Here is a 13,093-nt window from a genome sequence, read left to right as displayed (position 1 = left end):
GTCTTGCACTCTACTGCTTTTCGTTTCCCTTTTATTTCTGGTACCTGTGAATGATCCCGTCTTACATTTAGTTTTGCTGCAAAATTTTCTTGATGCACACAACCTTTTGTTTAAGTACCCAAATTTAGTCATTGAGCAGCCGCCTGCCTCGTTTTATGCATTGGACTGTGGTATTGGTTCATAGGCCATCCTGGCACCCTGCACGTTAGTTCGCCCCGATCCGAATTCGCTTGCCCTTTAAGGGACATGAGAAGTTGTATTTGATTGTTGAAAGTATTGGAGAATTGCTTGGGCGTTTTTAACATTTTCAACTAATTAAACATGCGCCACCTCTTGGATTACGTGAATGGTGCATGTGATATTTGCATGTTTGCTTTGACTTCTGACTTTGCAAACCCTTAATTTTGACCATTCACGTTTACGTACAAATTGCGTGACATGTATAAGCGGTCGTCATTACTCCCTTCAATTCCTCCCTGTACTTTATTATCGCAGCACCGGATAAGGATCCGTCCATCCGATTTTTTTTGCCCCGCAATTTGCAGGAGCTCTTGATACACCGGTTAGTGTCCGTCTAAAGCCTGAAGGGGCATACGTGCCGAATCTTTTGTCCGATGCAATGTAAGCATGCAAGATGAGATATGAAGTATATCTTAAATTAGAATAAGGAAGACAAATTCAAAACCATTACACTGTATTGTAATACAACTGATGACTCAAATATTCTGTCAATAAAATAAGGAAGAAGTAAGATAAGCACAAGTAGCTGAATCTAACGATGAGGACCACATTCAGAGCATTCATCATGCACTCATATACCATACTTCTTTCTATTCAGCTTAGCAATTTGCAATATTTATTGCTATATATCATCCTTATTTTTCCTAATTTTTCCAACTTATTCCTCATACAATAATTGGATACAACCTCGGTCTAGTTAATTATTTACATATTTTATTTTTCGTGGGATATTCCAATCAAGGTATAGCAACTGATTAAAACGAATGAAATATGAATCTTGACCAATTCTATATGGATTCAAAGTAATCCATCTCGGATTCTTAGTCATTGGTATAGTTTTGCTTTTATCTTGAAAACCAAGGTGGCAATAGAACCGTTAATAGACTATACAACCAGTTGTAATACAACTGTAGAATCCGAGCTTTATAATAAAGTTTTCAAGTTTTGTTTTAAATAATTCGTGCTGTATCATAAAGTTTCTGAACTCATTCACTTAAGTATAAAATGATTAAACTTTAAGAAAACTCAAAAAAGTTACACATAAGCTCGGTTAGTTATATATTGGATGTACGATGTTAATATACAACTGGTTGTAGGATAGTATTTGTGGCAATAGAAGACCAATGCTCCCTTGTCTAGAAATGTGTTTTTGGTTGATTATCTAGAAATGTGTAAAAATAACCGAGATTTCCAAAATAAAACAACTCGAGATGAGTAGGGACAGGATAAGTATATTCTAAGCTTGTAATGAACATAAACAATATCTAAGCATAACCGAACATAAGGAAAAAAGATTGTAATGAACATAAACAGTATCTGAGCCGTAATCTCCAAATAATTTGAGATCAGTCAACTAAAACCGTTCGAGACAGATTGAAGCGAACCGAATATTCGAAAAAAAAAAAAAAAAACTAGACCATAACCTTGTTGATCATTGTAAGATGGGTTTAGAATTAAACCATTCCTCAACAATTTGTTTGCATTTGGGTGTGCCATAACAATATATCAATATCAAAATCAATATAAAATCCAACATTATTATTTTCATTGAAATGAGCAAAATGTCAACCCATCATACACAATCCCAAACCTACCACCTCACTACCTATATATACCGCACACAATTTCATAAAAAAACCCAACATTTATATCCATCTCGTACATAATAATAATCCATCAAATCTTCAAACTCTTGTAACTTTTTCAACAACAAAAAAAAAAAAATTACAAAGTTTTGTAATTTTAACGAGCGGTGGAAAATGGGTGAATGTGAAATTGTAAAGGGTAGTAAAAATTTGGCAGAAATGGTGAAAAAAATTGAACAAGATTTCTGGATTTCAAAGGATAAATTGAGAGAAATTGCTAATGATATGGAGTTGAATATGATTAATGGTTTGAAAGATGAAGATTCTAGCCCAATCAAGATGCTTGTTTCCTATGTTGATTCTTTACCTACTGGGTATAATTCTTTTACCCCTTTTCGATTTTACTGTTTTTTTCACTATTCTTGATTGATTTTATCATATGGGTATTATCTTGATTCTGTTTTATTGTTTGTTAGTTTGTTACCCCCCTAGGCCTCGATAGGTTCTTTACGTTTTTATCGTTTCTTTGTGAGACGTATTTTAATCAAACGTAGAACGGTAAATATTGGAAGTATAGGATAGGATGTTAGTAAAGTTATACTTTGTTGAGCTGTAATGTCATCACCCTGCTAAAGATTGCTGTTTCTTGTTAAAGAATAGGTTGGTAATATTGTTAGATTTACAAAGTTTGCGGATTTACAAAGTTGGTGAATTTTTCAACGTGTCATTTCATTTGTGTGAAGGGTTTTTACTGATAAGATGACGTTTGTGCCGTAATTGGTATTTGCGCCCAAACTAAAGGTAAACAAATCACCGGGTTTTATATTTGATGATTTCATATAATTGAGGGGTCGAGTTACTAATTACATTTCTAAATTGGGATGGACATGTAATTAGTATGGACCTAACTTCAGCATAAATGTGGAGTACCGGGTTTTATGCTAATTTATCTTAAGCTGTGGCATAATCTTGGAAGGTTTTGATAGCGACCGTGATTTGGTGATAGATGTTGCCGTGTTGGGCAGAATTTAGATTTGGATGTTTGGGAATAAAGTGTTTAGGAATCTACATTCACATCCTAGTGTTGGATAGGATACATGGGTATTAGATGGAATATGAAGAGGGTAACGTAGGTAACGAGAACTTGTCGTGTAGAAAGTTGTTATTCCATAGTAGCACTTTGGATGATTGGAACACCTTTGGCTTCAAGGTGGTTATTCGAAAAGTATAATTGAGTGATTGAGTCCAAATTTTTTTATTGGTGGGTAGGGGGATTGGATTACTCTACTTTTAAATCGTCTAGCTTCCAACATTGCAAGATTATACAAGTGTTATGGAGAACATGTGTAAAGTTAAATCAAAAAATTGCACAATTCGGACAGTCGTAAATAGTATTCTAAACTCCTAAGGTGCTTAAATTTGGATGCCATGATGTTTAGTCCACCATGCTATATGTAAATGGGATTTCAAAATTTTGTCCATATTCGTTTGGCCTGGAAATTCAGATTGCTAGAAATCTTCAAGAAGAGTGTTGTATGAAATTGGGTTATAATCTCATGATTGTTGTGATTCAGAAATGAAGAGGGGCGCTTTTATGCACTAGACCTAGGTGGGACGAACCTTCGTGTAATGCAGGTTAAGTTACAAGGAAATAAGCCTATCAATATTAAATCCGAGTCTAACATGGTGCCTCCAGAACTCAAGGTTGGGAAATCTCATGTGAGTAACTCGCTGCCCCCTTTTGTCGGACAAAATAAGTTCATAGATGTTATGTATATTACTATATTATGAGCTCTTAAATTTACAGACGTTTGACATACTATCTCCTTTTCTAGGAACTTTTTGATTATATTGCGGAGAACGTTAAGCTTGCTGTCAAATCTGAAGAGGCCGCTCATTTTGAAGTCACTCCTGGCCAAAAAAGGGAGCTTGGTTTTACATTCTCATTTCCAGTGCACCAGGCACGGATTAATTCAGGAACTCTTCTTAACTGGACAAAAGACTTTAACATACAAGACGCAGTTAGTCTCTCTTCTGCTTCACTTGCTGTTCATTATGTTCATATTGAGTATTTGAGTGTTAGCCTTCAAGCTCTTAATACGCTGAACCGAAGTTAGGGTTTGTAGTCATAGAAAAGTATGCTTTGCACATCCTTGTGTAGGTGATGATTCGTGATTCAAATGGTACTCGCTGATTATTTCAGGATTTCATCTTTTGCTTATAATTAAGCCAAACAAGCATAATGGTTTCGCATTGTCCTAAATTCCCTGAAGAAGTAGTTCCTCCATTCCATTTATAGTGTGTATTCATTTGACTTTGATGATCAATTGATGTTTTACTTTGACCATTAGTTTTTAATGTATATCTGCGAGAAAATATCTGTGAAAGAAATTGACTTTCTTTATTCTTGAAAATATGATCATTAGCAGTTACCACATTGGTAATTGAGTTAGAATGATAAATTTTGAACTCTATACTGAAGTATTGACATATTGTATAGAAATGCGGTTTGTAAATATCAAGAGGGATGTGTTTTCAGGCTGCTATTAGCTTGAAGGACACTTGGTTGAACTACCTAACCAGTGATTTCCTTGGTAAAAACTGTGAAATAGCATTAGTGCAGGCATATGGTCTTTTTTTGGATTTTCATGTGAGAGATCCATACATAAAAAGAAACAAGATGCATAGAAACTAAATTATTGAGGAACTCGACACACCATCAATCTTGGACTACCTAACTTGGCTTTATTCGGTGAACATGGTCTTTTTGTGCAGTCATTCTTGATTAGTCCAATAACGCTTTATATGAGCCATTTGAACCTAATTTTCTGTTAATTTTTGTTGTATTGTGTAGATTGGCAAAGACGTCGTGGAACAGGTGGGGACGGCCTTGAAGAAACAAGGTCTGGATATGGATGTCACTGCCTTGGTGAGTTAAACTGTCCTGCGTACAGTATATATCTTACATATTGTGCTTTTTAATTTTCTGGGAAATTTTGGCTAACTTCCACATGGACCCAGCTTAATGACACAGTCGGTTCTTTGGCCGGGGGTCGATTCTACAACAAAAATGTTGTTGCAGCTGTGATTTTGGGTACTGGGATGAATGCAGCTTATGTGGAACAGTCTGAAAACATTCTGAAGGAGTATGGCAAGCCACCAGCATCAGGACAAATGGTAAACCTTTCTTCTTTTCTCCTCGTCTTTAAATTTTATGTATATAGATTCTATGCAGTATGTCTTCTGCGAGGTGATGCAGACCTTGGACTATTTTTGATGCTATGAGTTTTGCACGTGACGGTCTCACATGTGAGACTGACGCAAATCATTGTATTTATCGTCAAGTTATATGGTTAATTGATTCATCTCACATATAAAACCGTTTCATTTAGCTTTTTTGTATTTTTCTTGTCCTCCTAGGTTATCAACACAGAATGGGGCAATTATAACTCGCAATATCTTCCCTTGACGGATTATGACCGTGCAATAGACCATGATAGTCCAAACCAACAGAAACAGGTGATTATCTTGAGCATAATGTAACATTGATTAAATTGACAGTATGACATTTTCTGAAATGTTCATTTATCACGATTGTTACTAGATTTTGGAGAAGATGCTTTCTGGTAGATATTTGGGAGAAATTGTCCGTAGAATTCTTCTACATTTAGCTGAAGATGGTGCCCTTTTCGGGAACAGTGTTCCTCCAAAGCTTCGACAGCGTAATGCCTTGGGGTATGTATCATATTTGCATCCAGGTTTCGCAGATCATTATATTATATGTCAACATCTTTATTTATGTTCATTCTATTCATCATCTTGTGTGCAGAACAGAGATTGTTTCAGAAATGCACGGTGACAAGTCTACTGACTTGAGCTTGGTTGGTGAAAAGCTAAGAGGTGTTTTGCAGGTATGATTCTTTTCTTAACTTCTGCAGGAACTGTAGGAATATTCTAAATCTTGTCAGTTTCCTATTGTATCATGAAGTAGTAGTGTCCGATGCATTTTGTAAAGCGATTTTTATTTTGGTCATCGGAAAACAACCTCTCTACGCCGGAAAGCATAGGGGTTAGGCTAGGCTGCAACTTTCACCCCAGCCATCGTTGCCCTGCCATAGGCAGCAGGTCATTGAATCACTGGATAAAATTTGTGCTTTTTAATGCTAGGGCTGGCCTCTCCGGCCTTTGGCGAAAAAGACCCTCTTAGAAATGAGGGGACCCTATCCCAGGTGTACTTGTCTCTTTTTTAGTACCAACTAGAGCGAGCATCCTAAAGCATTTGACGCTTATCGCGCCTAACTTGCTGGAAAGGCTGCTCAAGTCCTGGAGCTAGCTGGTTTTCCCTGAAATGCGTTGAGGCAACTAAAAAAACCAGATTCGTGGAGAACGAGGCGTTGACAAAACAAAAATTCATTTGCCAAACTTTATTTTATGTAAATCTGTAATCCTAAAAATTTGAATTTCAGATACAAAATGTAACCAAGGAGGAAAAGCAGATTGTATACAAGATATGTGAAATTGTTGCTACAAGAGGGGCCCGTCTTTCTGCCGCAGCAATACTGTCGATCCTAAAGAGGCTGGGGAAGGACAAAAAGCACGAAGAGGAAACAGTAATTGCCGTAGACGGATCATTGTTCGCAAAGTACGAACAGTTCAACTCATGCCTGAAGAGAACTCTGCTAGAAGAGTTGCTTGATGATGAAGAAGTTTCAAAGAAGGTTGTTCTAAAACAGTTCACAGACGCTTCTGGTATCGGCGCTGCTCTTGTTGCTGCTTCACACTCAGCTTACAGTTGCCATTAATCGACTCTGACACGATTTTCCATCTTAAAACCATGTTCTTTCTTTGTTTTTCAACGATTTTTACTGCTTACTGTATCAACATTCTTAGAGGCAGTGATAGTATATCTCAGTTGTTCATCAAGAAAAGATCTCGTAAAAGGTCAATGTCGTTATTGACCCGTAATACATTGTTGGGCACATTCATAAACGGTTTTGAAAAATGATTTATGTTAGCCAACTCCAAATTATTTTGGAAATAAGACTGGGTTTGACTCGACTCAAGTTGCCCCAACTCGATAATGCTAGGGACTAAAGTCATGTGCCTCTCACTTATATGAGTGGCAAAGTATATTTTCGAGTGATTACGACAACTGTTAATGAAAGTCCCACCATGGCCAAGAATCCGAGTAAGTGTGAGTTAATCCCACGTTTTAGACACAGCATCAGAAAGTAAAGCATGATATGATGGATGATACGAGTTTAAGCTTAAGGAAAGGGATAAGAACATGCACAATGAATCCCTCTTACAAGTTCCTATTGTGGCTGAATGGAGGGTCCATTATATTAAGCAATCATTAGTCATTAGAAACGATAATTACTCTTGCTTGAGGCGAAAATTGACGTGTGACATCTCATTCTTTTAACATTATTTTAATCGATTATGAGACGTTACAAGTTTTTAATGCATCACAAATGAAAATTTGTTGTTATTTATGAGAATTGTGTTCGGGTAATGAAACAATATTTGGGCTTGGGCTTTCAAATTTGAAATAGATGACCAACTTTTAATTTTGATTTTATGAGGTTTGCATGATTTCACAGTTGTGGACTGTGGTTACACCTGAAAGAGCAATTACAACCTGGGGTAGACTTGATAAACGGGTCAATTGAGCTGGGTAAATTTGGATTCGAGTTGTTTGGGTTTGCAAGAATTCGAGTTGGTTCTTTTTCGGGTGAGTCGTTTTCAAGTTATTTGGGGATAACAACCAGTTTCCGATGATAAATATTCGGGTCAATTCGGGTCTTGGCTCAAATTCGAGTCCTCAAATCGGGTCGGGGCTGGTATGGTCAGTTTTGCAAGGTCTAATCGAGAGTAAGAAATTCGAACCTAAAACTTATTATCGATTATATTTCCTTCTTAACCACTAGACTAAGATTTTTTCGGAATAATTACAGACCATTGAAGTAATACCCTCCTTGATAAGTCACTAGTGTAGAAGTTATGAGACCCCCTTGGACCATTTGCAATTAAGGCAAATAAACACTGGTCAAACAAGTGTTAGAAGTTGAAGACAATAATCATTGAATATGAGATATGTGGCTTATTACTTTCCAAACTAGGAAATTAATTAACTTTTAATTTATGAGCATGCCACTTAACTTTATTTATGAGTTTTGACTGAACAACAATGCAAAGAAAATCAAAAGCTCACGCAAGTTTCAATCACATGAAAAAGGTACTAAGATTGTAACCAATTTAATTAATTAAAAATTAATTAACTTTCTAAATCATGATATTATGCAATGTATTAGAATCATTAGGTCTTGTGAAATTAGTTTGATCATTTAAGGTGGCTTTTTAGGTCATTCTTTCTTATCTATATCTTACTTTTTGCTTATTCCCCGTGCTTCTAATAATCTCATCTGTGTTAGATGAGTATAATAACATGATTAGTCATTTTCATTAGGTGTTAACTAATTATTTCGCGAAATTAAATACTAGGTATTTAAGACGGTTGTCCAGTAAACAAGCTAAATTAGAGGTTATATAGTAAATCACCCTCTTGTTCATTACCTTGACATAATTTCTCATTTTTAACGCGTCACAAGTTTATGATGTTTTACAACTGGTTAAAATGAAAAGGTGTCCTAAGATGCTAAAAGCATCTTTTCGTTATAAGCATATATAGCCCTAACTTAGGAGATTCTTGTAGGTATAAAAGAAAGGAGGGAAATCAAATCGTAGATTTGTAGGAAGTAATCGAGTAGATTAACAGAAAAGAGAAGGGGAGAATGAAAAAGAGGAGACGTTAAGAAGGAAAGGGCAAAATAAGATTATGATATCCAATCATAAAAGATAGGAAATTCCACAAAACATGATTGGAATTAGGATTGAGTGATAGTGGCAATCAATGCCATGAGGAAAAAAATTGGATTAAAGCAAACGAGAGGATTTGGAACCAAATCTTAGGTGTCCAAAAGACATGACGGCTCCCTCGAAATCACGGATCAACCTGTAATAACGAAGATGTCTTAACCTAATAAATAACATAAATATTATATATCATGATAATATATAGGTTACGAGTTGATCTCCTAATTTATCGTAACAACAAAAAGGTCATACTCAACTTGATTGATAACCAAGAAAGATTATCTTGAATTGACATTGAAATTAAACTAAAACATCCCCTTAAACTAAAAGAATAAGAAAACTGAAAATTTTCCCGCCTAAATGTTTTTAACTAGAAATTGGGCCTAACTTTAGCTAGATATGTATTGGACCTAATATTGGTCTTTATGTGTCAAAGTATCTTATCAAACACCTCAGCTTTTATAGTTGGGCCAAATTTATTTTTTTATTCATTATTATCTCATTAGTCAATTATATGTATTTTAAATGTCGTAAATTTTCTATTTAAAACATATGCAGATTTTACTCATATTATTAAAATCAGTGTGTGTTTTTCACTTTTTTATTCTTTAAATTTTTTACTCCGTTTAAATTGTTACTCCGTAAATTGTAACAAAAATTACAAAATTAGTTAAATGCTTCAAATGCGTAAAAATAAGCATAAATTTTTTGTAATTAAACTAACAATCTTCTTTTTTTAATCATAAACTTATTCCGAGTAAAAATGTAAAATTCGTTCTATTTTAATTCTTAGTATTTTTACACATTAACAATTGTAGATAATTACAAATAAAATTCAAAGTTCATTTATATATTATTATTATTAGCTCTAATTGTTAAGTTCTTTCTACATGACATTCTAAAATACCGTGCATTCGCACGGGCTCTATACTAGTATAAACATTAAAACAAAATGTAAGCTAATAACTTTATTCGATAATGAGTTGAACCACACGGAGCCCCAAGCTATATTACTTGCTAGTCGTGACTCGTGAGTGACTAGCCCTGATAAATGGATCAATCGGATTGGATTAGTTCGAACCTAGTCACTTTCAGATTTACAAGAACTCGGGTCAGATCAGGTCGAGCAAGGTCATTTTAGGTTCAGGATATTTTCAGTCTATTATGATCAAGTCTGTTGGGATAATGGTCAGTTACAACAATAAACATTCGGGTCTGGTCACATTAATTCGGGCCATTCGGGCTACAGTCGTGTTCAGTTTCGCAATATAGATGTTGAATTGCGTACGGTTCAAATTATTCCGATTGTACTAATTTTACCAAATACTCTCTCATATTCTCAATAACTTTCTCCTTTCATTTTGGCTCAATGATTAAGGAAACACATTAACCCACCATATAATTAAATTTGGACCACACAAACATATTACTCACTACCCCACCATACAATTAAATTTGGATTATACAAATACTTTCCAAAATTAGAAATATGGAAGATATAGTGAATAGACGGAAAAGAAAATAAGGAGGCTTATTTAAGGATATGAGGGAATGTGGAGAAAAAAGAACATACATCGGATGTATTACCACCAATTTTTTTTGTTTTTTTGAGCATATATGTATTTTTTTTAAGCTTATTACCTCAAACTTTATCTGTTTTTGAGCATATGTGTATTTTTTTGAGCATAGTAAAGTTTATAAGTTAGATTTTAATATTTTTTTCCGTAAAAACTCAAATTTAACTAAACTTAAAGTAATTTTTTTGAGTTTTATTGTAATTTTTTAGAGCTTAATGTTTAAGTGAATAAACTCAGAAACTTCATAATAAAAATCAGAAACTTTAAAATAAAACTCAAAAAACTTTATTAGAATGCTCATAAACTATAGAATTGGAGGTATTACATCAGATGTATAATCATTTTACTGGGAAATATGTAATTTGTAAATAACCCATATAAACCCGACTCAACTAAAATCCAAACCCGACTCAATCAAACCCAACCAAAGACAAACCGTATCCAACCCGTGTGGTAACATCCAAGCCGAAATGGTGTAATTTAGTGGACAAGGCATGTAAAAGTGGAGGTGCTTTCAATCTGCAGGCCACTCACTAGTATTCATCCCAACTTTTCATATTCTAAACGTGATGCCTTTTTCTATCCTTTGGATCTGTTGCAACCAAAGAATCTAACGGCTGTAAATTATTATTCCATGTAATATTCTCTACTGTGGGTCCCACTTAATATTAACCCTTGCTTTGACACGAAGGTGAAAAAAAAAAAAAAGTGGACAGGTTAATGTTACCTGGCGTCCTGCCGTAGGAGACATTCATCATTTACTCTGTATTTGTTTTTTTTACTGCTCAGATTTGTCTGCAAACTGCAAAGTTCAAAGATCCTCCAAATCTTGCTTTTTAGTTTTTTACTATTGTTTGAGCCCTTGTTTTCAGACAAGACAAGAATTTTTTACTGATTCCTTAATTATTTCACCCTCCTCTGACTTGACCTCTTGTGGTGAATGGTGACGGGTGGTCTTGGTAGACTTTGAGTAGAAGTTAAGATAATTTTAAGTCAAATTTATAATTATTTTAAATGTTTAAATACTAAAATGACTATTGAAGTAATTTTCGCCGGAAAGATGATTCCTGTATAATAAAAAGTAAATTCATGGAGTTTTTGTTAAATGTTTACAATTATATTTGTATTTTTTCGTCGTTATATATAATAAATTTTTCATGCAAGATTTGTAAATTTACCTTTCAATAATATACTTCGTAACAATTTTATCTTTATCAATCACTAGCTGCAATGAAATTTAACATTGATATGAACTTTCTCTATTCACAAATTCTCATTGAAGACATGATATATCCGTCACAAGCTGAAGACGGATACCATTTTACCTCACAATGTACCCACTTTTTCTCTCTCTGCAACACTATTCATGTGGTCCCCTTTCTCCACTAACCCATTTTGTTACCATTTTATCTCACAAAATATCCGTCACAAATGGTAACCCGTCACAAGGGAGACCAATTGTTCTCTATTTGATATCAGATTCAAAAGCCAGAAAACAATAGTGGCTTTAGTTTAATACTCATTTTTAAAATTTATATACTCCGGTACAATTTAGATGTAAATTTTTAAATTTGCTAAAAACAATGTAGATATAAATTATTCAAAATGCAAGAAGTCACAAAACCTACTAATCAGAGAGTGGCTAATTACACATTGACACGTAATCAATGTACAATCCTTTATTTTACCATTATATCCCGATCAATTTTATCTTTTTAGATATCTCATCTTTATTACGGAGTACTTTACTTAGTTGAATGTTTATCTTGATGTATAAGTAATTCTTCATTTGGTGAATATACTCCATAGTATAGTATTCAAAATTCTTCTCCAAATGTTATTCTACATCTTTCTTTTACTAAAATTAATCAAAAGTATTACAAAATGTAAAACACTAATGCTTTCCATTTTAGCAATCAAAACAAATTTAACCAAGTCACCACTTACCTCATCTTCATATTAAAAGCCTGGACAATAATAGTAATAATAATAGGATTACGATAACGTTAAACAAAGTATGAGAAAAGTTATTCACGGACCATCACGACACATCAACTTGTCCCAAATCTACTAATCTACTTATTTCAAGTATAAAATCAATAAAAACCAAACACGTATCTATATCTAACCCAAAGCCGCATTTAATCGCTCCTAAACAAAACGACATTTGCCCCGCCCCTGCTAATCCCCTCTCTCGCTTTAATTTGTAACCACCTACCTCACTTATGTAACTCATGCTGAAAACAGAAATTTAAGTCCCCACCACTCCTACTACTAGACTAGTAAGTGACCTCTGATCTGTTGAAATGACTCCAATTCCAATTGGTAAAGAATCTTCATATTTTTTTTGTACTTTATTTTATTGCTCGGGTAATATATTTATTTATTTATGCACCAATTTTTTTCATTATTAAATCTATATTGATGAAAACGGGTCAAATACACTCCATTTTATATATAAACCTGATAAAATTGAACCAACACCCGAATTGGGGACCCGCATCTGAACCGAAACAAGAATTGACCCGATCTTAACCAACTCGACCCAAATGTTTATTATCGGAAATTGATTGTTACCCTCAAATAACTTAAAAACAACTAATCCGAAAATGACCCAGCTCGACCCGAATTTTTGCAAACCCAAACAACCCAAATCTGAATTGACCTGAAGCCGACCTGGTTGACCCATTTACCAAATTTACTGTTGCGTACTTCTTTTGTCTTATCAAGTACTCCGTATAATTTACCAGTTAAATTTAAGACGGATATTTATAGTGGTTTGTGCAACTTTATATCTTTATTATCTCCCTCTAC

General features: G+C 34.4%; 1 protein-coding gene across 1 annotated transcript; it reads left to right on the top strand.

The window, feature by feature from the left end:
• Positions 1 to 1,877: 1,877 nt before the first annotated feature.
• Positions 1,878 to 6,884, top strand: LOC141611121 (hexokinase-2-like). The gene is made up of 9 exons (XM_074429571.1): positions 1,878 to 2,200; positions 3,401 to 3,545; positions 3,662 to 3,847; positions 4,681 to 4,755; positions 4,848 to 5,003; positions 5,247 to 5,345; positions 5,431 to 5,561; positions 5,656 to 5,737; positions 6,293 to 6,884. The coding sequence occupies exons 1-9, from the start codon at positions 2,001 to 2,003 to the stop codon at positions 6,626 to 6,628; spliced, it is 1,410 nt and encodes a 469-aa protein (XP_074285672.1). The 5' UTR covers positions 1,878 to 2,000; the 3' UTR covers positions 6,629 to 6,884.
• Positions 6,885 to 13,093: the final 6,209 nt, after the last annotated feature.

The sequence above is a fragment of the Silene latifolia genome, chromosome 11, assembly GCF_048544455.1.
Source record: "Silene latifolia isolate original U9 population chromosome 11, ASM4854445v1, whole genome shotgun sequence".
Lineage (NCBI taxonomy): Eukaryota > Viridiplantae > Streptophyta > Magnoliopsida > Caryophyllales > Caryophyllaceae > Silene > Silene latifolia.
Note: the sequence above shows the minus strand (reverse complement) of the source record. Positions and strands in the feature narration are given on the sequence as shown.

What these genes read in the sequence shown, in the direction of transcription:
- LOC141611121 (XM_074429571.1), top strand. Translation starts at nt 2,001, where the DNA reads ATGGGTGAATGTGAAATTGTAAAGGGTAGTAAAAATTTGGCAGAAATG. An exon ending in ACTTTAACATACAAGACGCA is followed by an intron (nt 3,848 to 4,680) that starts GTTAGTCTCTCT and finishes TGTATTGTGTAG; the next exon opens with ATTGGCAAAGACGTCGTGGA. An exon ending in GTCCAAACCAACAGAAACAG is followed by an intron (nt 5,346 to 5,430) that starts GTGATTATCTTG and finishes GATTGTTACTAG; the next exon opens with ATTTTGGAGAAGATGCTTTC.